At 39.2% G+C, this 27,906-nt stretch overlaps 1 protein-coding gene across 1 annotated transcript in view; it reads left to right on the forward strand.

The window, feature by feature from the left end:
• The window catches only part of DGKI (diacylglycerol kinase iota), a 599,484-nt gene that overhangs the window by 157,702 nt on the left and 413,876 nt on the right, over positions 1–27,906 (forward strand). Inside the window, 1 exon segment of the mRNA XM_043965727.1 lies at positions 9,856–9,964. Within this exon segment, the coding sequence (XP_043821662.1) occupies positions 9,856–9,964 (109 nt within the window).

The following is a 27,906-nucleotide window of genomic DNA, read 5'->3' on the forward strand; positions in this document are numbered from 1 at the left end:
CCTACTATCTGTCAGGCATTGTGCTAAGCCCTGGCAATACAAAAAAAAAAGGCAAAAACACCAAGAAAAACAAAAGATAGTCCTGTCTTTCAAGGAGCCCACAGTCTAATGGGAGAGACAACATGCAAACATTTATGTCCAAACAAAATACATACACACAGAGTAAGTTGGAGATACTCTCAGAAGGAAGGTGCTAAGAGCAGTAGGACTGGGAAAAATTTCTTGCTGAGTCAGGGAAATGAAAATCCGATTTAGGAAAATAAACATGTGAGATCTACCACTTCCTGTTTTATCTTGTGACCAGAAGCTAGTCTGTTACGCGGGAGATTGAATCATAGCACCTTAGTTAGGTCTTGTATTATATATTGCTTTATATTGGTTCTCTCATCCTTGATGTCTATATTGCCAGATCATCCACTAAATCTCTGTGTTATAATAAAGCATTGTTTTATTTCTAAATGCAGTCTATAGAACTCTAATGCTAAAGAACCACTCTTCCAGTTCTACAACCTTGCCCTGTCCCTAGAAGCTTCTCTGCCTGTACTTCATTTGTCTGTTTATTCAGTAAGTTAACAAGCCTTTGTTAAGCGCTTATGATGTGCAAGGCATTGTGCTATGCATTGACTACTTCAGTGGCCAAGGCACAGATGAAACATTTTTCTCTTTCTGGAAAGATATTCTTGCTTCTGGGATGAAATCTACATCCCTCATTTTCAGTGTCTCAGTTGTTCAAGAGTGTAAGTAAGAAGGTAAATAAGCAAGAAAATTATAGCTTCTGAGGAGGCAGTATGGTAGACACTTGGGGAAATAGAGATTCTAGCTGACTTCTAGAAAATGATACTATAACTAATGACTCTCATTGTTATCATCTTTTAAAGTTTACAAAGTTTTCTAAACACCCTGTAAGAGAAATATATTATTCCCATTTTAAAGAGGAGAAAACTGAGGCCCAAAGAGGTTAAGTGCCCAAGGTCACCCAGAACTAGAACTTTCCTTCCAAATCCAGTACTCTTTCCATTACAACATACTATGCTCCCTTTGTTCGATCATTATAACATCATCACATAGTCACATATAGACAGTCATCCTGCTCCTAGTTTAAAAGAAAAAAAAACAAACACCACAGATTTGAGAATGTAGAAAGGATCCTTGCCCTTGAGAAGCGTGTAGTACAACTCAGTGACTTTTAAGCTTTCTTATATCATGGACTCCTTTGGCAATCTGGTTAAGACTATGGACTCCTTACAATAACATTTTCAAAGAATTGAAGGAAAGGCTAATTTTCAGTTAGAGATTAGTGAAATAAAGATGTCATTTTTCCCCCATCCAATTTCATTGTCCCCTTCCCACTCTAGGTTAAGAGTTTGTTGTTCAGTTGTTTCAGTCATGTCCAACTCCTCATGGCCTCTTTGGGGTTTTCTCAACAAAGATACTGGAGTGGTCTGCCATTTCTTTTCCAGCTCATTTTACAGATGAGGAAAGTGAGAAAAAAAGGTTAAGTGACTTGTACAGGGTCAAACAGTAGGTAGCTAAGGTCAGATTTGAACTGAGTAAGATGAGTCTTCCTGACTTCAGGTTAGGCACTCTATCCACTGAGCCACCTAGCTGCTTGACCTGACTGAAGGAAATGATAATAATAGAATGGCTTTTAAAAATGGATAAATAGAGCAACTAGGTGGCACAGTGGATAAAGCACTGGTCCTGGATTCAGGAACACCTGAATTCAAATTTGGCTTCAGATACTTGACACTTACTAGCTGTGTGACCCTGGGCAAGTCACTTAACCCTCGATGCACCAAAATAAAATAAAAGACTATCCAAAAAATGAATAGATAAATTACCTGGAAGTGCAAGTCAAGATTATTTCATTGGTGAGGTTGGCAGCAAGCATAAATAGATCAAGACATTGACAAAAGAGAGGAGCAAGAGGAAGACAGCAGGACTGCACAGGGCCTAAATATCAGGGCGTATGAGGATGCATAGGGAGGACATTAGGATTTTTAGCCTGGGCAAAAGAAGATTTAGAGAGAATATGATAGTTATGTTGAAAGAGGGTTTAGATTCCTTTTGCTTGACCCCAGAAGACAGAAGTATGGCAGAAGAGGAGGTAACTGAATTTTTTGAGAGTAATGATTAGTGTTACTTATATTTTGGGGGGCTTATATTAGAGGAAATCAAAGTCTGAGGGGAAAAGGGGGCATAAAGAGAATGTTGTTGTTTCAGTTTGTTTACTTTTTAAGCAAATTGTAGCACAGAGACTTTCAGTTCTCTTGGACACTTGGGTGTTGTCCCTTATAAACAAGGGTAAACCCAAACGGAAAAACACCTTGCTTTTCTTTTATTTCCAGCTCAGATTCATAAACATTTTTGGATTAAAAAAATGTAGACATGTGCATACAATATTATAACAAAAACAATTTAGATCCTAAAAGAATAAGACCTTAGAGGTCAATTAGACCAATCCCCTCATTTTACAAATGAAGGAACTAAGACCCAGGGTAGTTAAACAGTTACTCAAAATTACCTAGCTAGTAAGTGCCACACAAGTGTTGCTGGCATTTACTGCACTGATTTCTCCAATAGTTATTGGAAAGAACATAGCTGTGTTTATGGGAGGCTGTAATTAGCAGTTAACTACACAGAAGTCTCCTCTAATTTCTTAGCTCTTCCTTCTGCAGCATAATGATTTTTGTGAGGCATCCTATTGTTTAAATAAATAGTAGCACTTTCTTTAGAATTGCTTGTTCATTTCCTCTAATGCTTTATTCACTAATTCAGAAGATCCCTGGTTTCATCTGTTTGGTTTCTCTATTGAGCAGCACATATAAATATATTCCAAATTAAATATAAGGGCATTCAGTAATACAGAGTGCTATGAGATTTTATGAGGAAGTGATCACTTCTAAATGAGACAATAAGGGAATGTTTCAAAGAGGGGGCAGCATTCAATTTAGCCATGATTTAAGGGGAACAGCATTGAACTAAGGGGTAGGCCACCTAGGTTCTAATTCTATTTTTACCCCAAACTTACTGAACTAAGGCAAGTCACTCAGACTCCTTCCTCTTCTATAAAATGAGGTCATTGAACCAGCTTCAATATCCTGATTCTTGTGACTTTGGATAGGTAGATTGCAAGCAGTCAGGGCAGTGTGTGAGCCAAGACATAGGGGAAATAAACAGCAAGATATGTTTGGGGGACATAGAATATGTGACAGTAGTAAGAGGTAACATATGAAAGGTGGATAGGGACCATAATGTAGAGAGCCTCAATGGTAGCCTAAGGAATTTCTCTATGGTAGTATTCTTATTTTTTTTTCAATTAAAAAAGGATTTACTTTCTTTCCTTGCCATCCCTCCTTTAATTGGCGGGTGAGGGAGGAGACACCCATAAAAATATGCATAGTCAAGCAAAACAAATTCTAAATTGGCCATGTCCAAAAAGATATGCTTCATTCTTTATCTTGAGTTCACTACTTTTCTTTAAGGAAGTGGGTAGCCCCCTTTATTATTGTTCCTCTGGAACTGTGTCTTATCATTGCAGCGATAAGAGATTTTAAGTCTTTTGAAGTTCTTTGTTTTTTACGTTTCCATTATTGCATTTTTTTCCTCCTCACTCTACACTGGATCAGTTCATATGTCTTCTCTGGTTTCTCTGAAACTGTGCCTTTCATCATTTCTTATGACTCATTATCATTCCATTATAATCATATATCATAATTTAGTCATTCCCTAATTGATAGACACTCCTTGGTTTCCATTTCTTTGCCATTATTATTTGATTTAGTGCTAATAATGCTACAATAAAATAAGAAAATGAAGTTGAGGAAATAAGTATATGTGAAAAGGAATGCAGATAATATGACAGTTTATTTAGACCATTGAGAGTCAACTAAAATTAATGAAATAATAACTACAGAAAAGTAGCATGCTAGAAAAATAATAAATACCCAGCATTTATACATATTACTAACAAAACTCAGTGAGAAGAGATAGAAAGAGAAGTTCCATTTAAAATAACTACTGATAATACCACTACGAGGTCTGTATCCTAAAGAGATCATAAAAAAGAAAAGGACTCACATGTACAAAAATATTTATAGCAGCTCTCTTTGTGGTGGCAAATAATTGGAAATCCAAGGAATGCCCATTGATTATAGAATGGCTGAACAAGTTGTGATATGTGAATGTAATGGAATAGTATTATGCTTAAGAAATGATGAGCAGGCAGAATTCAGGAAAACCTGGAAAGACTTAAGTGGACTGATGCTGAGTGAAGTGAGCAGAACCAGGAGAACATTGTACACAATAATAGCAACATTATGTGATGATCAACTGTGATAGACTTGGCTCTTCTTGGGAATATAATGATCCAAGACAATTCCAAAGAACTCTTGATGGAAAATGTTATCTGCATCCAGAAAAAAGAACTGTGGATTCTGAATGCAGATTGAACCATACTGTTTCTACTTTTGTTTTTGTTTTTTGTTTTTTGAGGTTTTTCCCTTTTGTTCTGATTCTTCTTTCACAACATAACTAATGCAGAAATATGTTTAATGTGATTGTACATATATAACCTATATCAGATTGCTTTCTGTCTTGGGAGGGAAGGGAGGGAGGTAGATAAATTTGGAACTAAAAATCTTATGAAAACAAATATTGAAAACTATCTTTACATATAACTGGAAAATAATAAAATACTTTTGATTAATAAAATAAAATAACTACAAAACCCTTTAAAGAAATAAACACAGACCTAAGCAATTGCCAAAGAATTAATTACTTAAGGCTAAGCAGAGCCAATATCATAAAATGACAATGCTGCATAAATTAATTTACTCATTCAATGTCATACCAATTAAGCTACAAAAGTATTGCTTTATCAGAACAAACAATAATGGAATTCCTTTGAAGGAAAAAAAAGGTCATGAATGTTAAGGGAAATTATATGTATTTAAAAAAGGAAGGGAGCCTTGAAATACCATAACTTAAAGTATACCCAAAAGCAGTAATTATCAAAATTATTTGGTCCAAGTTAAAAAATAGAGATGTCAATCAATGGACCAGATTAGGTATACAACAATCTGAAGAAAATGAACTTGGTAGACTAGTGTTCATATCCTATCCTAGCCTTGATGGAAAAAAAAAAGTAACCAAGTTTCAGTTGTAGGAGCCCCACAGGGTATGAGAACTAACCTCGTTTGACCTGTGGTGCTTATTAACACTTGTAGATATTCTGTTCTCTTGACTCTTAGCCTTAGAGGTCATTTAGTTCAATCCTTTACTTTTTCAGATAAGGAGACTGGGGTATGGGCATATTGAGTAACTTGTGAAAGTTCACACAGGTTATAGTAAAGAGGAGAGTTGGGATTTGAACCTAGGTCCCCTGACTTGAAGTTTGGCATACTTTTTGCCATACCATGCTATACTACTTCCTTTTATTCCTAGCAAAAAAAAAAAAAGAAGAAAAAGAAAGAAAGAAATCACTTCCCCCACTTTGTTTTCTCCCTCTCTCTCTTTCTCCCTCCCCATTTTACCTTAGGATCAGAGTTTGGCCAATCTTTCTAAAGCTACAGATGTAGCTGTTATGTCATATTTCATTTTGTCTCTTTAACCACCCTAATTTAGGTTGAAGTAAAGTCTGTACAACTAAGCCTGATATCTCCAGATTCTGATCCCATAGAGATATGGCCCCTTGCCATGGATGGCATGGCACAATGTAATTATATAGAGTTTATACAAGTCAGCAGGCTCCACAGTGTAACAGAAAAGATAAATGGGACAACTTGGTGAGACATTGGCAAAAGAAAAGAGAGAGGGGGACCAGGAAATTTCATCCTTCTTTTCTTATTGCTCAGTCATCAGAAGCCCTCCTCTGCCAGAGGGGACTGAAATGATTATTGTCTTTGCCTCTGTTTCCTCTGAGTGTTGTGGTAAAAAATATTTGTGGCCAGGGTGAAGAAGTAATAGATATTATTGTGATATCATCTTTGTTAGAGCTCACACCTATTTCAAAATTGTTTGGGGTCATTAAGAAAACAGACTCACTGAAACAGTTCTGACCCAATAGGAGTGAATAGAAGAGACCCAATAGAAGCTTGCAGTCTGCTAGCAAACTATCCAGTCACATCTTGGTTATAAAGCCCATCTATTGCTTCCAGCACTGCCTTTCACAGCCAACCTTTTAACGGTGTTTACCCAGCTTGATAACTGGCGTTATTCACCATATGTGGCTCCAAATGACCTCTGGCTATTTTGAAAATTAAATCCATTCTCAAAGGATAAAAATGGGCTAGCCCTAAGAAGATTGTAGAAAATATAGTATAGGCCCTGAAGGCAATTCTAAAAAAAGATGTTTCAAAATGCTTTACCAATGACAATATAGGCTATGATTCAAAGACCAGATGGTTCATAGGCTCCCCATTATTGGGAAGTCATGGGGTCATTGATTTATAGGTTGAAGTAGCCTTGGAGGTCATCTAATCCATCTCTCATTTAATAGATGAGGAAGAATTGAAATGACTTACCCTAAGTCACAGTGTGTATAAGGCAAGGAAAGGATTTGAACGCAGATCTTCTTGCTTAAAATCCAGCACTTTTTATGCTATGCCACAATGTCCTCTTAGTCAGCTGGTCTGCCCCCTTTCCCTTTTGTTCTATATATAAGGAAACTGAGGTCCAGAGGTTAAATGACTTTCCCAAAGTCACACAGGTAAGAGGGAGAGGAATTAATGGGAACAAGCATTTATATAGTGTCTGCTATATACCACGCAGTATGCTCCGTGCTTTACAAGTATTATATCATTTAATTTTCACAACAACTCCATGAGGCAGGTACTGTTATCTCCATTTTACAGTTGAGGAAACTGAGGAAGACAGCGATTTAGTCACTTGCCCAGGGTGCCAAAGCTAGGAAGTGTCTGAGGCCAGATTTGAACTTAGGTGTTCTTTATGCCAGGTCCAGCACTCTATCCTTGCGCCACCCAGCTGCCTCATATCAGGGCTGTCATTTGAAGTGAGTGTGCTGACTTGATGGCTATCACTGGTTTCACTATAACATGCTATCCTCACTACAATTGGTGTGCAACTTCCTACGATGAAGGGTGTGTGTGTGTGTGTGTGTGTGTGTGTGTGTGTGTGTGTGTGTGTGTGTGTGTGTTTTAAGAGACAGTCCTTTGGTGGACAATTGTTTTAAAGTGCATAAATCAGTCACAATATGATACAGAACAGTAGTCTCAGTGTTGGAAGGTTTGAGTTTTAAGGCCCAGCATTTCTAGCTCTTGACTCCTCTGCTGTCCTTGGTGCCTATTGTGATTTCTGAGGAACCAACCATCTGAAAGCCCCACATATCATGGGTTTTAGGGTTGTCCGAGATCAGAGTTCTCATCTTCATTTGACAGTGAGCAGATGTGTTACACAGAGACAAAACTGCAAAGCAGGCAACATTGGTTGTCACGGACCACAAGGCTGTCTATTGAGTTCAGCCCCTGTGGATCAGTGTCTTCTCCTCCTCCATTTTCTCTTTTTCATGCTTATTGAGGGCCTGTGAAAGTAAGGCCCCGATCTCCTTTCTTCCTCCCTCTTTACTGCTTTTCTGTTGATATTGCATCCTGTTGGGCCCAGGCTTCCTGTGCTTTCTGAGGTGACAGCTAATCTAATAATGCATTTGTCAGTAGACAGATTGCACAGTTCTGGGTGCATAGTAGGCTTTAAAGAAATACTTCTTGTCAGATAGATGGCTTAATTCATCCATGCTGCTTCTTCTCTGGCTTTCATCTAAACTGCCTCTGTTTGGGAGAAGACCGCTCCATTAAATTCCATTTGCTTGGCTGAGTCTGTACATGCTAAGGGCACAGAGGGCCTCAAAAGACGTCAATGAGACTTTTCTTTTATGCTATTTCCCTTTTAGAATTCCCTTAAAAGCCTGTATGTAGCCTTCCTCTCTCATTCCCTTTCCCTTGGCAACTGCCAGCCCCTTTTCTCGGCTACCACCCTCCTACACTACTGCCATCTGTTACCTCCTCCTCACAGCCTCACACCTGACGATGTCCCATATTCCTCTTGCCACTAGGCCTTTCTCTCTCCTATCACATTTGTACTCACTGGAAAACAGAATTCCCTTGGTCTCCTTAGTGTTCTGCTTCCTGGGACATCTGAGGAATTAACCCCACATTCCCCCCATCCGTGTTCCCTGCCATAAGTAATGTCTCCATGATTTTTAGGATTGTGAAAAATCGAAGTTCTCATCTTCCTTTCTAGGATGACCAAGTGTGTTGCACTGAGGCAAGACTTCAAAATAGGTGAAATTTATTTTCAGTACCCCCCCCCACTCTATTCTATTCGGAGTCAGGCCCTTCTGGACTGGTATGTCATTCTCCCCCCATTCACTACTTTGCATGCTTGTTTAGCTCTCCATCTCCTCCCCCCCCCACCTCTTACTTGTCCTGTTGACATACCATCCTACTGGAGCCAAGCTTTCTATGTCTTCCAAGGTGACTTAGCTAATCTAGTGATGCATTTGTCAGGACTAACCCTAGAGACCCCTTTCCGGTATAGTATTCAAGATTGTCCTGGATTTCAACTTCCTATTTATCGTGAAGTTTGCTCCTAAAAGACACTTGGTCCTGTGGGCTATGCTTTCAATTTTTTTTCTTTCTTTCTTCTTTTTCTCTTTTGTGTTCCCTGTCTACACCTTCCCTTTCTTCTTGGTTTCCTTTTCCTTAGCAAGCATCATGTTTACTTTCTAGACTACAGCCTTGTATTGATTTTCTTCCCGCTTTATAGGGGCCATTCATCTTGGTCTTATATGCCTCTCCTGATAAATAACCCCTTCTCTCACCTATCTCCTCTTAGATTCTGCCCACTAAACCAGAAACCAAGTTAGTTTAGCTGGATTTTACCTTCTGCTGTGGACGTTAGACATGATTTATCAAGGCATAAAATTTAGATTAAGATGATGACATAGCTAGCTGATGGGAAGTGCAGAGCCTTGAAAAGGTGTCTGCATTCTGGCACCAGCCATTTCTTGGAGGTAGCAAGTTGTCCTAAAGCCCCTGTTTGGTTTAGAGACTCATAGGGTGTGAGTTCCATACAAACTGGGAGCAGAGGCTTCATGTCCAAGAATTAAAGTGAACTAAGGTGAGATTTGGAGTTTTTATTCACAGGTGGAGTTGCAGGAGGACAATCCCCAAAGCTCACTCTGGAATCAGAGGATCCGACTTCAAATCCTGTCTCTGACATGTCCTACCTATTTGACCTTGGGCAAGTCACCTGACATCCCTGAGACTCAGTTTCTTCATCTGTAAAAGAAAGGGTCTATGCTACTCAGCCTCTGAAGTCCTTTCCGGTTCTAAATCTATGATGCTATGATCTTCCTTCCATTCCCTTCCCTTTGTTTCCATGCTTGTGAAGATCTTTAGAGCTGTCAACAGCATTGTGATTTCCCTAATACTTCTATCTTCTAGTTTCAGGCAAGCAGCTGTGTATTCCTCTCCCCATTCCTGCCCAATGACTTATGTTCACATTCACTCCTTATGTTCACTCCTCCCCCTCTCCATTTGGTAACCACTACCTCCCAGCCCTCCATTCGGGCACAAAGTCTTCACTGGGTATGTGGGAGAGGTTTTCCCTTTCCCAGGCTATTTATTCACCCTGCCAAGGCAGTTTAGCTAGGAGTGAGGTATACCTATGCTTCTGCTGAACTCATCTCCTTTCTTAGGTTTTCACCCCCTCTATCCCCTTACCCCCAAACAAAAACAAACAAGCAAGCCTCTTTCCCCATCCATCCCACCAGAACCTATGAGCTATGCATTGTCTTCTGATTTTCTTTTCTCTCTGTGTTTTCTCTTCTTGCTGCAGGAAGGCAATCTCTCGGTCAGGCCTCCAGCATTTGGCTCCAGTGCATTCCCTCAGCCTACCTATTGCCAATGGTCCAGCGAAGGAACCCAGAGCAACACTAGACTGGAGTGTAGGTGTTGGTTTTTGACATTTATTAAAAATTAAAGTATTTTACCACAATTAAATGCTTTTCCTGTTCTCTAGACTGTGATACTTTGGCTCATACCCACCATATATTTTTCAGGTGGTAACAAGGATGACTGATTGATGTTGTTCCCTGAATCCAATCTATATACGATACTTCACTTAATCCCTTGGAAAAGATCATTTATATAAATTTATCCCTGTTTAAAAAGGCAGAACAAAATAATGTCTAGCTCTAACGTGGTGCTAATTTTATAAATCATTATAGCATTACAGGATTTAGTGCTGAAAGACATAGTAGGACCATCAGAACCAGCTCTTCCTCCACCATTTTGCCAATGAGGAACCCAAGGCCAAAATAATCACAGAATCATAGAATCACAATATTTGATGTGAAAGTTGGGAAGGGCTTCAGTAGACATTTAGCCCAGTCTTAGGGCATCTAGGTGTCTCAGTGGGTAGAGCACTGGGCCTTGAGTAGGGAAGACTTGAGTTCATTTAAATGTGACTTCAGATACTTATTAGCTATGTGACCCTGGGCAAGTCATTTAACTTCTGTCTGCTCCATTTTTCAGAACCATACAAGGGAGATAATAATAGCACATGTCTTCCAGGGTTGTTGTGAGAACCAATCAAGATAATATTTGTGAAGCGCTTAGCACAGTGCGTACCACACAGTAGGTGCTTAGACATATTAGTTCCTCTTCTCTTCTTCCCCCATACACAAAAAGAAACTTTTCTATAATGATGTTAAGTGATTGGCCTGAGTCACCCAGGTAGTAATGGCATAGACAAGACAGGAACAAGTCTTCTGACTACAGAACCAGTGCTTTCTGAATGACAGTAGGCTGCCTTTTTGGAAGCAGGCTTGTAAGTGCTTACAGCTGCTGGGTGAAACGTGTTTGTTCCCACACAGTGGAAGGGAAATAGTGCCCATCAGAGCAGACTTGTGAAGTAGATTTTCTGGTTCCTACACTTCTTTTTACTCAATCATTCTTTTTTGGTCACATCACTTTTTGTCCTCTCTTTTGGTAAAACAGATGACACACCAACTGACTGATCATTTAGTGAACAAAGACTCCATAAAAGGATTTTAGGCAACATCAAAATAATTGAAGACAGGCTTTTTTTTTGGGGGGGAGGGGTGTTAAGGGAGACAAGGAAAATTGAAATCATGTTAGGTCTTAACTTGTACTAAAGGTAAACCAGATTTAGCCCATTTGGCTTGGTGTTCAGTGCCTTTTCATATTATAATCCATGCTTTTCTGATGTCCTAGAATGCATTCCTCAGCATTTGCTATTACTATCATCTGTGGTTATAAAGTTTCTGATAAAGGAAAAAGCATATTATGGAAATGCTTCTTCATTATTAACGGAGTTACCAGTAGTGAGGCTTGAGAGAGCTCGGATGCTGCTTGGCTTTTTCTGAGGGTATTCAGGTAGGAGGCTGGCCCCTCCCTTTTGGAGTTTCCCAGTATTTCAGAATAGTTATTTAATGAACACTTAGATCAAAATAGCCTTGCATTTTGACTGGGGAGAATTTCAATTTAATTCTGTTCAATTCAATGATCATGCATTAAGCACTTACTATGTGCCAGGCATTATGCTAAGTGCTGAGGGATACAATTAAGAAAAAGAAAGACAGTCCCTGTAGGAGCTTACAATCTAATAGGGAAGACAACCCACAAAAAGAAGCTGTAAAGGAGTGAGGCGCTGAGGGAAATGGGAAAGCTCTAAGTATGGGAAACTTTGTTAAAGACCATAATGATGAGATTTCAGGTGATCAGCTTTTCCCTTGGGTGGGGAATCATATTCTCTGGAATCACATTCAGGGCAAACTAAGTTACACATGGAAAGTAGAGAGTTAGCACTTCCCAATGCAGACCCACCATGTTATTTCTCGGTCATGTTCATGTCATACCACTATGTGAACCCCCCCTCCCCAAGCCCCTACATGTTTTTTTTTTAATTCTTCTACTGGCATGTAAGCTCCTTGAGGGCAGAGTTTGACTTAACTTGATTTTTTTTTAACTTGATTGTTTTTGTCTGAGAGGAGTCAGGAGATCTGGGTTCTAGTCTTAGGTCTATCATTAACTACCTGTGTTTTCCTGGATAGGACATGTGACATCTCTAGGCCTCATTTTCCTCCTCTGTGAAACAAAGTGTTTGAAATAGATGGCCTCTGAGTACTTTCCCAGTGTTGTTCCACAACACTCCACAATTCTATAACTTTCTGCATATAGAAATTAGCGGATGATGGAGTGAGATTGCCAAAGTGCAAGGAGGAAGTTTGCCCCAGACCCCACAGCGGTATCTTGGGTCACTAAAGGTTCCCTCATAGTTTGCATGCCATGAGTAACAAGTTTCTCTGTAGAGCCAGGGATGAATATATGAAAAAACTTTCATTAAGAAGTGCCATAAAAAAATTAAAAAAAAAAAAGAAAAAAGTGCCAGGCCCAGCTCCACCTCGTTTGATCTAATAATCCTTCTAGGATACCACACTGCCTAGTAGTTCTTTGGTGAATAGAAATTTGGATACTGAAAAACTGTATTTCTGACCATAAGGCAGCCAGGTGGTGAAGTGGTTATAATGCTAGACCTGGAGTAAGAAAGACTTGAGTTCAGATGTGACCTCACACAGTTCCTAGCTTTATGATCCTGGGCAAATTCATTAATCTCTGCCTGCCTAATTTTCATAAACTGTAAAATGGTAACAATAACAACAATGACAACAACACCAACACCAACACCAACACCTACCTCCCAGGATTGTTGTGATCATTAAATGAGATAATATTTGTGGAATGCTTAGCACAGTGCCTGGCACATAGTAGATGCCTAAAAAAGGCTTGTTCTCTCCCCCTCCTTGGATTTGTTATTTGCAAGCGTGTATTTTATTCTTAGAAAGTACAGTAGATGATACAGGAGGGTGTCCATTTTTATCTCTCTGTTTCTGGAGTATTATGCATAGATTTAGAGCTGACAGTAATCTTAATGGTTGTCTAGTCAAACTGCTTACTTTTATAAATGGAGAAACTGAGACCCAGTAGGCTTAACTAATTTGCTCCATGACATTCAGGTAGAATTAGCAGCTAAGTGGCATAGTGGATAGAGCAGTGGACTTAGAATCAGGAACATGAGTCTTCCTGAGTTCAAATCCAGCCTCAGACACTTACTAACTGTGTGACTCTGGGCAAGCCACTTAACCCTGTTTGCCTTAGTTCCTCATCTATTAAATGAGCTGGCAAGGGAAATGATGAACCACTCCAGTATCTTTGTCAGGAAAACTGCAAATGGGGTCATGAAGATGACCCAACCAAAACATTCAGGTAGACAATGGTAAATCTGGGATTCAAATCAAGATACTGTGATTCCAGATCCAGTAATGTTTCCACTACTGCTCCCCAAGATCTTCCCTGACTGGGAATAGGGAAGCCAGGCTAAGATGGTGAAATCCCCAAATTCTAACAACTATATTCATAGGAAGAACAATCTTAGAATCTAAGAAATGTATTCCAGTATCACTCTCAGGCTCTTTCCCTGTTCTCTAAATGTATTTAGCTAATCCATAGAAAATCAATGACTCTTGCTTCCCATATCACCTTAGCATCTCCAGCTTTATCTTGACTAACTAAATTAAAATTACTCATTTCCCAGTAATACCTGTACTGGGAAGATCCTTGCAATAAGAAGGAATTCAACAAGAGTTGGGATAAAAATAAGGAAATAGAAGAAATGGCCAATGCCTTGAACTTCAGGAAACTTGCCTACAAGTTTACTAAACAACACAAAGGTAGGGTTGTGATCTTAGTGAGGACAAGGAACTACTAGGTGGCATTGTGGAGAGTAGGCCAGACTTGCAGTCAAGAAGACCAGCTTTTGGTTCTTGCCTTGGACATTTAATAGCTGCATGGGCAAGCCAACCACATTGTGTAAAGAGAAGTGGCTTTGGAGCCAGAAGACCTTGGGTTAAAATTCTGTCACTTATTACTTGTGTGACTTTAGGCAAGTCATTTAATCATTCTGGGCCTTACTTTTCTCATCTGAAAAATGAGGGGGCTAGACTGGATGACTAGATAACTGCTGAGGTCTGTTCAGTTGATATGACCAAAGGTCTGACTGGCTGGAAGGTGTTTGCTCCTTTGGGGGGGGGGTCCAATACTGTTCTTACTAAATAATTTTAAAATGTTATGGAGAGTTTCTGGGACACATCTAAGATTTCAAGGCAAGTCAGGTTGACTTGAGATAAGAACTTTATGACTTTAAATAATAGAGGATGAGACTTAGTTAGTGGATATGAGTTCAAGTCCTGGCTCTAATATTTGCTAGCTATGTGAGCATGGGTAGATCATTTGGAAGCTCTGTGAGTCTTCTCTTTCTCATCTGTAAAATGGGGGTAAGACTAGCATGGCACTCTCTACCCCACAGGGTCTTTGTGAAGAGAGCAATTGTGAAACTTTAAAGCATACCATAAAGCAAGTGTGACCAGAGCAGATTGAAATGTAACTCTGAAATATTTAACAAAACAAATAGAAATACAATAAAAATAGGTAATATGCTTGTTTTCTAAGTCAATGTGTCACAATAATGACCCTTAAATAAGGTTTAGTGGCTCCTGTTTCTATTTGAGTTTGCCACTGCTTCTTTAAAGTAATATAGAGGGGACAGCTAGGTGGCACAATGGATAAAGCACTGACCCTGGATTCAGGAGGACCTGAGTTTGAATTTGGCCCCAGACACTTGACAGTAGCTGTGTGACCTTGATAAAGTCACTTAACCCTCATTGCTCTGCAAAATAAATAAATAAAGTAATACTGAAATGTGAGTTAATATTTGTCTTTAAAAGGTTATTTTAGGGGAAAAAGAAAAAAATTAAATGATAATTTTGTTGTATATTTGAAAGGAATAGCAAGTTGTGCATAGTATATTTGCAGTTTCATGTAAGATGACTTTTAGAAATGCTTGTTTTCTTCCATAAATGAAAAAAAGGTTATTTTGGAGGCATGATCTCCCTCAGGCACTTGAATATAGAATTGAATTATTAGCTTGTCCTGGGAAATCCAGAATGAGAGTAGAGGGGAAATCGTAATTCTTCACTCTGTAGGGCGGGGAGAATGTGAGAATTAACCTGTGGTTCCTATGTGTATGTGTATGTGCTTGCTGAAACATGAATGCTTATCCCATCAGGAAGAGGACTTATTGAATGTCATTATAAGTCAAATCTCATAAGAATAGCTAACTATGATGGCAAAATATCTCATACATATTATTTTCTTTGAGCCTGAGAGCACTGCTCTGAAGTAGGCGGTGTGCTGTAATTATTACAACCCCTATTTTGCAGATAAGCAAATGGTGGTTCAGAGAGGTCAAATGATTTGTCTCAGTGTCTGTGACCGATAAGTAGCATGCATGGGATTTGAACCTTAGCCTTCTGACTAGGTCTAGCCCTATTTCCATTATTTTACAATTTCTCTTTATGACGACTGTAGAATTTATTTATTAATTATGATAAATTTCCAGGTCCTGTGCTATTTGGTCAATAATTTAATACACTGGTATACTGAATATCGTTCTATTAGGTAAGCCAGTATCTACTTGAAAAACTTTTGGCTAGACAGATATTTTCACTTTTATAATATTTACTGTTATAAGATGTGACTCATATGTCATATTTTCAGACACATTTCTGAGTTGCCCAAGGGTTATGATGCAAAGCCCACTCAGAGCTAAGGGAACAAGGGATGTCAAAAATCAGAAGGATGCCAGAGCCAGTGAAATTCTGGTTCTTCAAAGGACCTTTTCAGGGCTTTTGAAGCTGTGACCTAGTGGTTTTGAGTGGGCAGGGTAAGGAGTGGGATATTAGTGGAGGCCTCACCCCTCCTTTTAGTTCAATCTATGTTCTAGCCAGACTCGGCAGCTAGCTATAAATATAAATTGATCTCTTGCACTGTCCAGCCTCCTTGCATCTATGTGCTTGCTGTCTCTTTGCCTGTCATGCCATTTCTTCCTCTTCTTGTTTTATGAAAATCCTTCTTGCATGGGTTCATCTGCCCTTTCCTCCATTAAGCAGAAAAATGCTATCTTCTGTAGGAGGCTTTTCCCCTTTTCTTTCCACTCCCTCTCCCATCTGCTAGAGGCTTCTCCTCTCAACATACTTCTCATTAGTTCCAAATGTATCTTTTATTTACCTTCTTATTCAGCAATTTTCTCCCCCAGCACTTAGCACAGGCCTGGCACTTAAAAAGCATTTAATAGCTGTTGTATGGCTGACTGATTGACTGGTAAAGACTCACCCCACCTCCCTAGCTCTTCTTCCTCAAATTTTCTTAGACCTCTCTGTCTTGACTTTCCTTTTTATCTTCCTAAAGTCAAGGCATATACCACTGCTAGGTTTATACCCCAAAGGCATTCCCCGCAAAAGAGAAAAAGACCTGTTTGTACAAAAAAAATTATAGCAGCTTTTTTGTGCTGGCTAAGAATTGGAAGTCAAAGTAAAGCCTATCAATTGGGGAATGGCTAAACAAGCTGTGGCATATGACAGTGATGGAATATCACTGTGCTATAAAAAATAACAAGCAGGATGATTTCAGAAAGGTCTGAAAAGATTTATATGACCTGATGTATAGTGAATTGAGCAGAACCAAAAGAACATTGTGTCCAGAGACAGCATTGTTTGATGAAGAACTGTGAATGACTTAACTATTCTGAGCAATGCCATGACCCAAGACAAGACAAAAGGACTAATGATGAAGCATACTATCCACCTCCAAAGAAAGAACTGATACTGATTGAACACAGACTGAAGCATGCTATTTTTCATTTTCTTTCATTTTTTCTTTTATTTAAGTCTTCTTATACAAAATAACTAATATGGTAATTTTTCACATAATTGCACATGTTTAACCTATATCTTATTGCTTACCACCAGAGGGAGGGGTAAGAGGAGGGAGAGAATCAGGATAGAATTTGGAACTCAAAAATAAAAATTAAAATGTTTATTATTATTTTAAAAAATAAACTCAAGGCATTTCTACAATACTTAGCTGCTCAAGAAACTTTGGTGCTCTCCCAATCACATCATTGACTACAAAATAGGAACTATTTTTCTTGACTTTTAAAGCCCTAGTATTAGGCATAGTATTAGGTACTCTGTGCTGTCCTGATTAGACCACAAAATGAAGACAACAACAATATTAATAGCATTTATATACTGTTTTATGGTGTGCAGGGACCTTTTAAAATGTTATATCATTTTATCCTTGCCTCAGCCATGAGAATGAGGTGCTACCATCATTCTGATTTTACGGATAAGGACCCTGAAGCAGACAGGTTAAGTGACATTGCCAGTACGTCTGAAATTGGATTTGAACTCTTTCTGACTCCAGGTGCAGTTCTCTATCCACTGGACCACCGTGATGCATCAGTCAACCTCAATTTCACATCTGTAGTATTATGTACAATTTGAGGCGCCATGTTTTAAGGGGGACATTGACAGCCTGGAGAAAATTCATCGGAGATCTACTGGAATGGTGAAGGGCCTTGAGTTTATTACATTTGGAGATTGATTAAAGAAAGTGGGTTGTTTACCCTGGAGAATAGAACACAGTTAGAGACATAAGCTACCTTTAAATATTTAAAGAACTGTCATTTAGAAAAGGGAGCATACTTTTTTTTTTTAGCTCTAGAAAGAAAAATTAGGATCAATGGAAGGAAATTACATAGGCAAATAGGGGATTTATATTTTAAAAAATCCTAACAATTAGAGCTATCCAGAAGGGAAATCGACTGTTTCTATGGTAATCTCCCCATCACTGGAGGTCATCAACTAAAGACTGGATTGTCACTTGCACAGTGTTAAAGAAAGGACTCTTGTTCATGTATGGGTGGACTCTGAGGTTCCTTCTAATCCCACATTGCTATTGGAATTGACAGTCGTTTTTCTTTTTCAAATGGTATTTCCTACATTTCCCTTTTGACTATGTATTATATTCATGTAAAGAAAAACAATCTTTAAAAGAAATGATGACAGATTGGCATCCCAGCTCAATAAAGCTCTTCCTCTCTGGTCACCTTCATTGTGACACTGACCTCTGTCTGAAGTAGTTAAACTATGAAGCTCTAGGGGAAGCCGGTTAAAGTACCAGACAAAAAAAGAAGTAATGCTCAAAGGGGAAACAAAAAATGATTATCTCTTGGATTTGAATCCATATTCCAGGTTTCAAGGGAGTTACTCATTTATAATTATGCTCATTGTACTGATTCCATGCATTTTAGTAAACTTGATGCACTTCCTTCACCTTGGGAATGAAATTTGCACTGCCGGTATTCTTTGTTGTCTGAGCACTGTTGCATGGTGTAGCAGATAGCGATTGACTCCTTTCCCGTAGTGATTGCTTGTTAGCTTGCCCCCAAATGGATCAAGGCCACAGCAATGTCATTCCCAAAGATCTTTAATCCCAGCTTCCTCCAGAGTTACCCCATCTACCCTTCCATCTGAGAAAACCTTCTCCAGCTGAGAGAACTGTGAAAAACACATCAACAACAAACAAATCCCAGATTCTAAATACAGACTCACTTTCCTTTTTCTCTTCTCCCTCCTGTTGCTATTTCTTAAAAAAAAAAAGGGACCTCTCCCTGACAGAGAGAGAGAGAATAATTTGGATGCTGCTACTCAGGTTAGTTCAGGAACAAGATTGGGGAAACAAAGTCTCAGTGCTGGGATTGGCTTAAAGTGGGTTAAGAAACTAGGGCATCTTATCTTTAGAAACCTTGAATGAAAAGTCAGGAGGAGGAAAGGTTTTTAAAAACATGTGTGTGTTCTCATTTCAGCTCTCTTTCAGGTGGCAAGCCCAAGGAGACCTGAGCTTGCTTTTCAGGCTTCAGGCCCTGTCTTTTCAGCTACTGGTACTTTTGACATCAGGATAGATTATAAAGCTGGCCAAGCCAATTCCTGTGATGCTAGGCTACTGGATAGAGCCCTGATGAGTAGAGCTTCTATGGATTGGTGTGACCCACGTGACTTAACTGAACTGAACCACCATATTGGTGGAGGGCGGAGATGAAAAGTGGGGCATCAGGATAAATGAGCAGCCACTAGTGCATGTGCTCACACAGGGACACTCTTCCACACCACAGTCTGATAGGGAAATTTCTATCCTAAAGGGCAGCTAAGTGGCACAGTGGATAGAGTACCCAGCCTGGAGTCAGGAAGACCTGAGTTCAAATCTGGCCTTGGACACTTCCTAGCTGTGTGACCCTGGGCAAGTTGCTTAACCCTGTTTATCTCATTTTCTTCGTCTGTAAAATAAGCTGGAGAAGGAAATGGCAAACCACTCCACTATCTTTGCCAAGAAAACCCTAAATAAGGCCATGAAGAGTCAAACACAACTGAACAACTAGATTCTAAATCTGCAAAGTCCCTCACACAGATCACAGGTTCCAATTTCTTACTTTTCAGGCAGGAGTTCCTAAACATTTGCATTGTAAATTGAATCAATCAGCCAATAAGCAAGCTTTTATTAAATACACTGGGACAAAAAGACAAAACATCTTCTGCCCTCAAGGAATTTGCATTTGTCCAAATGTTTTAGGAAACTCTGTCACTATCTTTTGTAATAAAAACATAAGCTGGGGTCTTAAGTAGAGTTTCTGTATTTAAAAAATTAACATAGCATACTGAAAGAACACTGCCTCTAGAAAGATGATATGATATAAAGGAGAGGCCACTGGGCCTGGAGTCAGGAGAGGCCTGGGTTTGAATCCAGTATCTGAAGATGCTCACTGTGTAAGGGTAGCCATTTTCTGATATAATGTGCCTGAGAGGGAACTACTATGTGACACATGGGAGCTGGAACCCTGAAGTATATAGAAAGTGTCTTAAATAGTTCAAACAGGAAAGTGTCAAATAAAAATCAAATTTGATTATTAATTCATTTAGAATATATTTAGAATATTTTTGAGCTAGAAGAGAACATAGAGATCAACTTTTCCAACATTCTTATTTTACAAATGAGGAAACTGATGTCTGTCCAGAGGAATGCAGTGACTTGTCTATCATGGTAGAGTGAGAAATAAGCGGAGTTGGCATTCAACTGGGGCCCTCTGATACCAAATATAGTAAGTACTTTTTTGGGGATTCCGTGTTCTCTCAAGTCAAAAATTCCATGTCTTAATACAAAAGTTATTGTCAAGTATTCATTTTGTAATTCTTTTCCCACCAGCAAACAAATAAAAACTATTTCCCCAAACTTTTGATTAGTCACATATATTTTTTATGAGCATGATGAAACTGAAATTTCAGTCTCTTTTTTAATTTCTTGGTTTTTTTGGGGGGGGTGTTTTTTATGAACAGCTAGTTGACACGGTAGACAATATTGGGTCTGGAAAGAAAAACTAGTTTGAATCTTTCTTTGGAGTCTAGCTGTATAATCCTGTATATATCCCTTAACCTCAGTTTCCTTATCTGTAAAATGGGAACAATAAATAGAATCTACCTCACAAGGTTGTTGTGAAGATCAAATGAGATAACTTAGTCAAAGTGCTTTGAAATACTTAAAGTGCTAGATACATTGTTGTAGCTGCTGCTACTGCTACTGCTGCTGCTATTACTACTACTACCACTATCACCACCATCACCACCACCACCACTACCACTACTACCACTACCACCACCAGCACCACCTCATAGGGAGGAATGAATTTATACTATTGCATAATGGTGGTAGTAGTGATAGTGGTGGTGGTGTCCTTCTAGTCAGTTCCTGTCCTGCCTCTCAGATTCAGGCAGGATCCATCTCATAATTAGGTTGTCTTCCACAAGTTTTCCTGGACATTTAATTGGGATATAGAGCATGTTTTCCTGTAGCAGAAATGTTTTGTGTGATGAGTTGCTTTGGCTATGTTACAAAAGCTTCTTTTGTTCATCATGGAGATAAGCTACACACCCATGCTAGTGTGAGTTAGAAGATTCCTGGAAAAAGGTAGAAAGGGATGCAGGAGAGAAAAGCAAGATAAGACTTCCTTCTTTCCCAGGGCATAAGGCTCAACTTAGGTAAAAAATTTAAATCAAAATTTTCCTTTGTTTCTCGTTTTTTTTTTTTTGGTATCTCTTTCCAACTTTCTTTGAATCAGATGTCATACCATGGGCCTTTAGGTACCCAGAAATCTCATAGGTCTAAGTCTTCTACTTTACCCAGACATACCCTCTCCCATTCCACCAAAGACTCTTTGCTGGGAGGTTATCTACCTCTCTACCCATCCTCCTATACCTGAAATCCTTTCCCCTTAACTGCTGCTCTCCAATCTAGAGAAAGTTGGATCTATTTACTCATTTATAAAGCACTCTGTAGTTTACAAAACACTTTCACTGACTAAAAGCATATCAGGAAAAAAAAGTTATTACTAAGTCATATTTGATATGTGAATGACTGATACTATAGCTTAATAAAACTCCCTAACTCTATTGTTTACTATGCAAGTGACCTTGAAAAAGTCAGTTTATTTCTGTAGGTCTTAGTTTCCTCATCTGTGAAATGAAAGTTGAACTTAATGATTTCCAAGGTCCTTCCTAAAGTCCTATAACATAGCTCATGTTTATGTTGTGCACTATAGTTGATAAGCATGTTCCTAACAACCACCCTGTAAAGACATTTTCTCCAATTGGCAGGTAAAGAGATGGAGACTCAGAGGATTAAGTGACTTGTCCAAGGTAACACAGCTAGGAAGTGGTAGAACAGGAAGAGAAACCCAGGTCTTCTAACTCCAAGTCTTGGACCACAAGATATTGCTTCTCTGCTATTGATTAGATTATATATCAGGAAGCTGGATCTGCCTAGGTACCTGCTTCTGGTGTCTGTTCTCTTCATTTGTTCCTGCATTTCAGAGCTTCTCTCCTTCGGCTACTTTTGTTGTTTGGGGTTTTCTTGGCAAAGATACTGAAGTGGTTTTGCCTTTTCCTTCTCCAGCTCATTTTATAGGGGAGGAAACTGAGGCAAGTAGGGTTAAGTGACTTGCCCAGGGTCCCACAGATAGTAAGTGTCTGAGGCTAGATTTGAACTCAGGTCTTCTTGATTCTAGGCCTGGTACTCTCTCCACTACACTACCTAAATGCCCTTCATCTACTAACGAATCTATATAATATCTGGAAAATGCAATATTTGTTCACAGTTACTCCTGTGTCAGTGATGGTAAGAGTAGTGATACAAGTGTGTGTTTGAGAGGATAAAGGGAAGGGCAAGGATGTTTATGCATCTTGAGATTTATATGCCTAAGTCTGAAGTTGCCTGTATACAAGAATCCCAAATGGATATATTAAAGAGAAATGATTTTTCATTAAAAAAGGATTCAGTATAAGGTCTCATAAGCTGCCCTACATCTTTTAAGGGCTTCTTAATAAATCATCAATTGCTTGACTAAAATACTAGGGTGAAGACAAGAGACAAGAAGGTAGAGATTTTTAAAGTTAAAATGTTAAGAGCTATTTCTAATTGAAAGTCTGACTGACAATGAAGATAAGGCACCTCTGATGTGAACTCCTCCAGTAATCCAATGGGGAAATCATAATTTAGTCACAAACATACGACTTTTCTTGCAACCCTTTAAGAGAATCTCTCTTGCTTAAAGCTAAGTTCAGCTGTATTCATTCCCCTCCTCTCCTTTCATTCCTTCTTGTCTCCTTTCTGTCCTCTTTTCCTTCCTTCTTTTCTTTCTCTCTGTATTTGTCTTCTCTTTCTCCCAAAACCATCCTGTAGAACAGAGGTATCCATGCTTTTTTTGATAATATAACCCTATCAGTAAAACATTTTGGAGCCTACCCCCCCCAGCATGTATGCACATATATGTTAAGTATTTGCATGCATTTATGTACTAATAATTATGTAGATCAGAGGTGTCAAAAACACTGTCAGTGCAATAGTGTGTAGGGATGGCTGAATCAGATTGAAGTGTAATTTGGACATTTTAAATGAAATAAATTAGAACATAGATAATGATAATATGTGGTTTTCTAAGTCAATATGTAGCCATGAGGGAGCCTTCTAAGAGGTTTAGTAGTTTCTGCTTCAATTTTTTTTAGTGTTTTTGTTTGTTTCTTTTTTTGTGGGGCCATGAGGGTTAAGTGACTTGCCCAAGGTCACACAGCTAGTAAGTGTCAAGTGTCTGAGGCAGAATTTGAACTCAGGTCCTTCTGAATCCAGAGCCAGTGCTTTATCCACAGCGCCACCTAGCTGCCCCGTTTCTGCTTCTATTTGAGTTTGACATCACTGATATAGATTGTATAACTTACAGCAAATAGAGGTTTCAAAAGGATGAGATAAAGATGAAGTAATCCTTGGTCCTCTATTCAGCAAGGGGCCAATGGTATTTATTGGATAAGGGAGTGGCATGGTCAGCTCTGCTCACTTTGCCCAGTAACTTTGGTGGCTTTGTGAGAAGATGAATTGGAGAGGGGAGAGATTTCAGAGATAGCGACCATTTAGGAAGTTTTGGCAGCAGTGAAGATGAGAGGTGATGAGGGTTTGAACTAGGATGCTTTCTGTGTGAGTGGAGAAATGGGATCAGATAGGAGAGAAATAGAGGAAAAGCAGATAAGATTTGGCAACTGATTATTTCCTTGTTTTTGTTTTTGTTTTTTTTGGAGGGGCAATGAGGGTTAAGTGACTTGCCCAGGGTCACACAGCTAGTAACTGTCAAGTGTCTGAGGCTGGATTTGAACTCAGGCACTCCTGAATCCAAGGCAAGTGCTTTAGCCAATGTGCCACCTAGCTGCCCCCTGATTATTTCCTTGGGTGGGAGGGAAGGAGGTGTTAATGATGATACTGAAACTGAGAAACCGGGTGACTGGAAGGATGGTGGCACCGTCAGTGGTAAAAGGGAGGTTGGAAGATGGGTGAATTTGTGGTCATGCCATCTGAGATGCAGATTATAATTCATCTATGCTTGCTTATCCTACATGCTTCACTCTGTCCTGCCCCAAACTAAAAGGGTGAGATTCTTATTTAACAGTCATTGCTTCCAAGTCAAGAATCCAACCTTCGGAGGGGTACCTATCACAACCATGGCATGATCTTCAGGGCAGGGCAGGGTGGGGTATAGTGGGGGCTGAGGCCACAATTTCTTACTCAGTCAACAAATGAATTTTTTGTTGTTGTCATTTAGTCATTTCAATCATATCTAACTCTTCTTGACCCCATTTGGGGTTTTCTTGGCAAAGATACTGGAGTGGTTCGCTATTTCCTTCTCCAGTTCATTTTACAGATGAGGAAACTGAGCTAAACAGGGTTAGGTGACTTTCCTAGGGCCATGCAGTCAATAAGTATCTGAAGATGGATTTGAACTTAAGTCTTCCTGATTTCAGGCCTGGCCTTCTATCCACTGAGAAGTTCAGAAAATGTGGAATGGACATCTATCTAGACTAGGAGACCTATTAATTCCTCTCTTCCTTAAATAAAGTCTCTATAATCAATTTCTTCTCTACTGGGTGAAACTCTTAGAAGCATAGATGAATAAGAAACCTAGAAACTTAGAGTCGAAGGGGACATTAGAGATAGTCCAGTTCAGTGCATACCTAGTCACAGCTACAATATCTATAGCAAGTGGGCATGCAGCTTCTATTGGATTTGAGGATCTCCAGGGATAGGGCACTGACTGTTCTATGAGTCAGGCCATTCAATTTTCAGACAAGTTTTATTGTTAGAGTTTAAGCCCAAATCTCTCTCTTTCTTCTCATTTTCCCTCCCTTCTTTTCTTACTTTCCTCCTTCCCTCATTCCTTCTCTCCTTCCTTCCTTCCTTTTATTTGGGGGGCGGGGTGTGTAACTTATACCCATTGGTTTCAGTTATCTCCTCTTTGACCAAGTAGCCAAAAAGTCTCATTATTCTTCTACACGACAACCTTTCAAATATTTGAAGATAGTTAACGTAGCCCTGCTAAGCTTTCTCTTTTCTAGGCTAAACACAGTTATAAGAGTGAGAGGAGACTTCTTTTAAATGATTGAATAGTCCAAGGTCCTTTCAGATGCAAGTCACTTGCCATATCCAATTTCATAGCTAGATTTCAATTGCTTGAAGGCATGTATGGGATTTTATTAAACTTGGAGGTGGTATGAAACAGAGAGGGATAGCTAAGGCAATGATGACAATTTAGATGCAAGAAGATCTTAAAAGGCTATATAACATGGATGGCATCTTTACTGAAATGCATTTTAATAGGATTAAATGTAAAATCCTATTCTTTAGTCCAAGAAAATAAACATTATAGGTCTAGAATTGGAGGGGCATAGTTGGATATCAGTTGATGAGAAAAATATTTCTGGGTTTTAATACCATAAGATCAATATGAGCCAGCAGGGTGGTATGTCAGCCACCCAAATGCAGCCTTAGACTACATGCACAAGAGGATATAGTACCTGCAGTGGGGTATCCACAGGTAAATTTGTAGCATTGTGTACAGCTCCAGGCATCATCTTTTAGGAAGAACAGTGACAAATATGTTCATCCAGAGAAGTCTGACCAGGATGATAAGGGGGCTTGAAATCATATTGTATGAAGATGGATGGAAGAAGCCAGGTGATTTTTCATCTAGAGAAGAGATGAGTTGGGGGAATACGTAATTATAACCTTTAATTGTTCACAGGGCTGTCAGATGGGAGAGGTTGAGACTTGTTCTGCCCACCTTCAGAGCTGTGACAGAATTGAAGGTGCAAAAAATCAGATGTCAGTTCCACATAAGGAAGAACTTCTCAGAATTGAGGGCTGTCCAGAAGTAGGCTGGGACACCCAGGAAAGAAATGAGTTCCTCATCACTGCAGCCATTCAAGGAGAAGCTCAGTGGCCCCCTGCTCTGCTGTTATCAAGGGGGTCCTAGTTCAGGTATAGATTTCACTAGATAACCTTCAAGGCTCTTTCACACTTTGAGACTGTACAATTTAGTGACATTCAGTAGACATGAATATATCATTTGAGCCTGGAAGAGACTTCTACTTGTTCAGTCATGTCTGACTCTTTGTGACCCACTTTTGTTTGTGTTTTTGGTAAGGATACTGTAATGTTTTGCCTTTTCCTTTTCCAGCCAATTTTACATATAAAGAAACTGAGGCAGACAGGGTTAAGGAATTTGTCCACGGTCACACAGCTTGTAAATGTCTGAGGTCAGATTTGAAATCAGGAAAGATGAGTCTTCCTGAGTCTAGGCCCCATACTCTATGCATCTAGCTGTCCCTAGCTGAAGGTATTTCTAATTCAGCCTCCTTGTTTTATAGATGAGAAAACGGATGCTCAAGTAAACTAAGTGACTTGGCCACCACGACATAGATATCATCAGAGGTGTTCAAACCCTGAGGTGTTCAAACTACAGAGACTGTTTTCTTCCTATTGTAGCCCATTGCTTCCACAATTCACCAATCTTCCCGGAATGAATATGATCTTGAGAGCTTGATAATTGCATGAGAGTGAAGCTAATGGTCCTACAGTAATATTTTATTTCCCTGTTTAAACCTAGAAAATGAGTTTGTTAAAAAAATAAAGATCTTTTTTCAGAAATATGAATTTGAATTATGTTTTTGCTTCTATTAGGTGAGAAAATGTTTTACCCTTTACTAAACATTTGTAACTTTAATCAGAATGAGTTCTGCTAGGAAAACCATAATGTTATCACATGTGCATTTTATGGGTGGGTTAGATTCAGGGTGGCTCAGATAAAGGTGACTACATAATTTCATTCAAGCCTGTACCAAGCTTTCTTACTATATTCAGGCCAGAGGAAAAGAATAAGAGCAGTTCTGGGGGGCAGTTACATGGCACTATGGGTAGAGCACAGGGCTAGAGCCAGGAAGACTCATCTTCCTGAGGTCAAATCTGGCCTCAGACACTTGTTAGCTGTATGACCCTGGGCAAGTCACTTAACCCTGTTTGCTTCAGTTTCCTCATCTATGAAATGATCTAGAGAAGGAAATGCCAAATCATTCCAGTGTCTTTGCCATGAAGAACCCAAATGGGGTCACAAAGAGTTGGACACCACTGAAACAACTCAACAACAACAATAGCAGTTCCAGGGTGATCAGCATGAGAAAAAAAATGTTGAATTTGGAGTGTGTGGACTTGGGTTCAAATTCTGACTTTGGTGCTTAGTACCATGAGACCTCAGGTAACCTCTCTGGGGATCAGTTTGTAAAAGGAAGGGTTTAGACTAGTTGACATCTATCTTGGCTTCTTTTGGGCTTTAAATCCATGATCCTATGATGTGATCCTAAAGAAATGAGACTGATCATCTTGCATGGCTTATAGAATCATTCTCAATATTTTACAGCATATTTTATAAAATGCTTTTTTTCCCCATCTGAGAAGCTGGCGTCTTTTTTACAGATGGCAGACCTGCTTTGGCTGTCGAGCAGGAGTATATAAATGGCTCATTTTTAGTAACTGTGACCAACTTTTTCTTGGTCTCTAGTTTCCATTTAGCAAGATGTAAGAGGGAGTTGACTACAGTGGAACCCCATACACTTTGAAAGTTCATGTGGTACTTCAAAGACCCTTCACCTATATTTTGGATTGTAGAATCTCCCAGCTATAATGACTTATAGCAGCCCTTCTCTTAAGGTTGGAGAAGAGCCAAATATTTTGATGGAAGAGTGAAAGCTCACAGTTTAGGATGAATTGAGGAATTACCCATCTGACTTTTTTTTTCTTAAGAAACATTTTTATTTATAGTTTTGGGTTCCAATTTTTATTCTTCTTTCCCTCCCTCCCCTCCCCCCTCCCTAAGGCAGCAAAGAATCAGATATGGGTTATACATGTATGATTATGTGAAACATTACCATATTTGTCATTTTGTGTAAGAAAACTTGACTAAAAGAAAAAAATGAAAGAAAGTGAAAAATAGCACGCTTCAGTCTATTCCATCAATATCAGTTCTTTCTTTGGAGGTGGATAGTAT

The sequence above is a fragment of the Dromiciops gliroides genome, chromosome 5, assembly GCF_019393635.1.
Source record: "Dromiciops gliroides isolate mDroGli1 chromosome 5, mDroGli1.pri, whole genome shotgun sequence".
In the NCBI taxonomy this organism is placed as follows: Eukaryota; Metazoa; Chordata; class Mammalia; order Microbiotheria; family Microbiotheriidae; genus Dromiciops; species Dromiciops gliroides.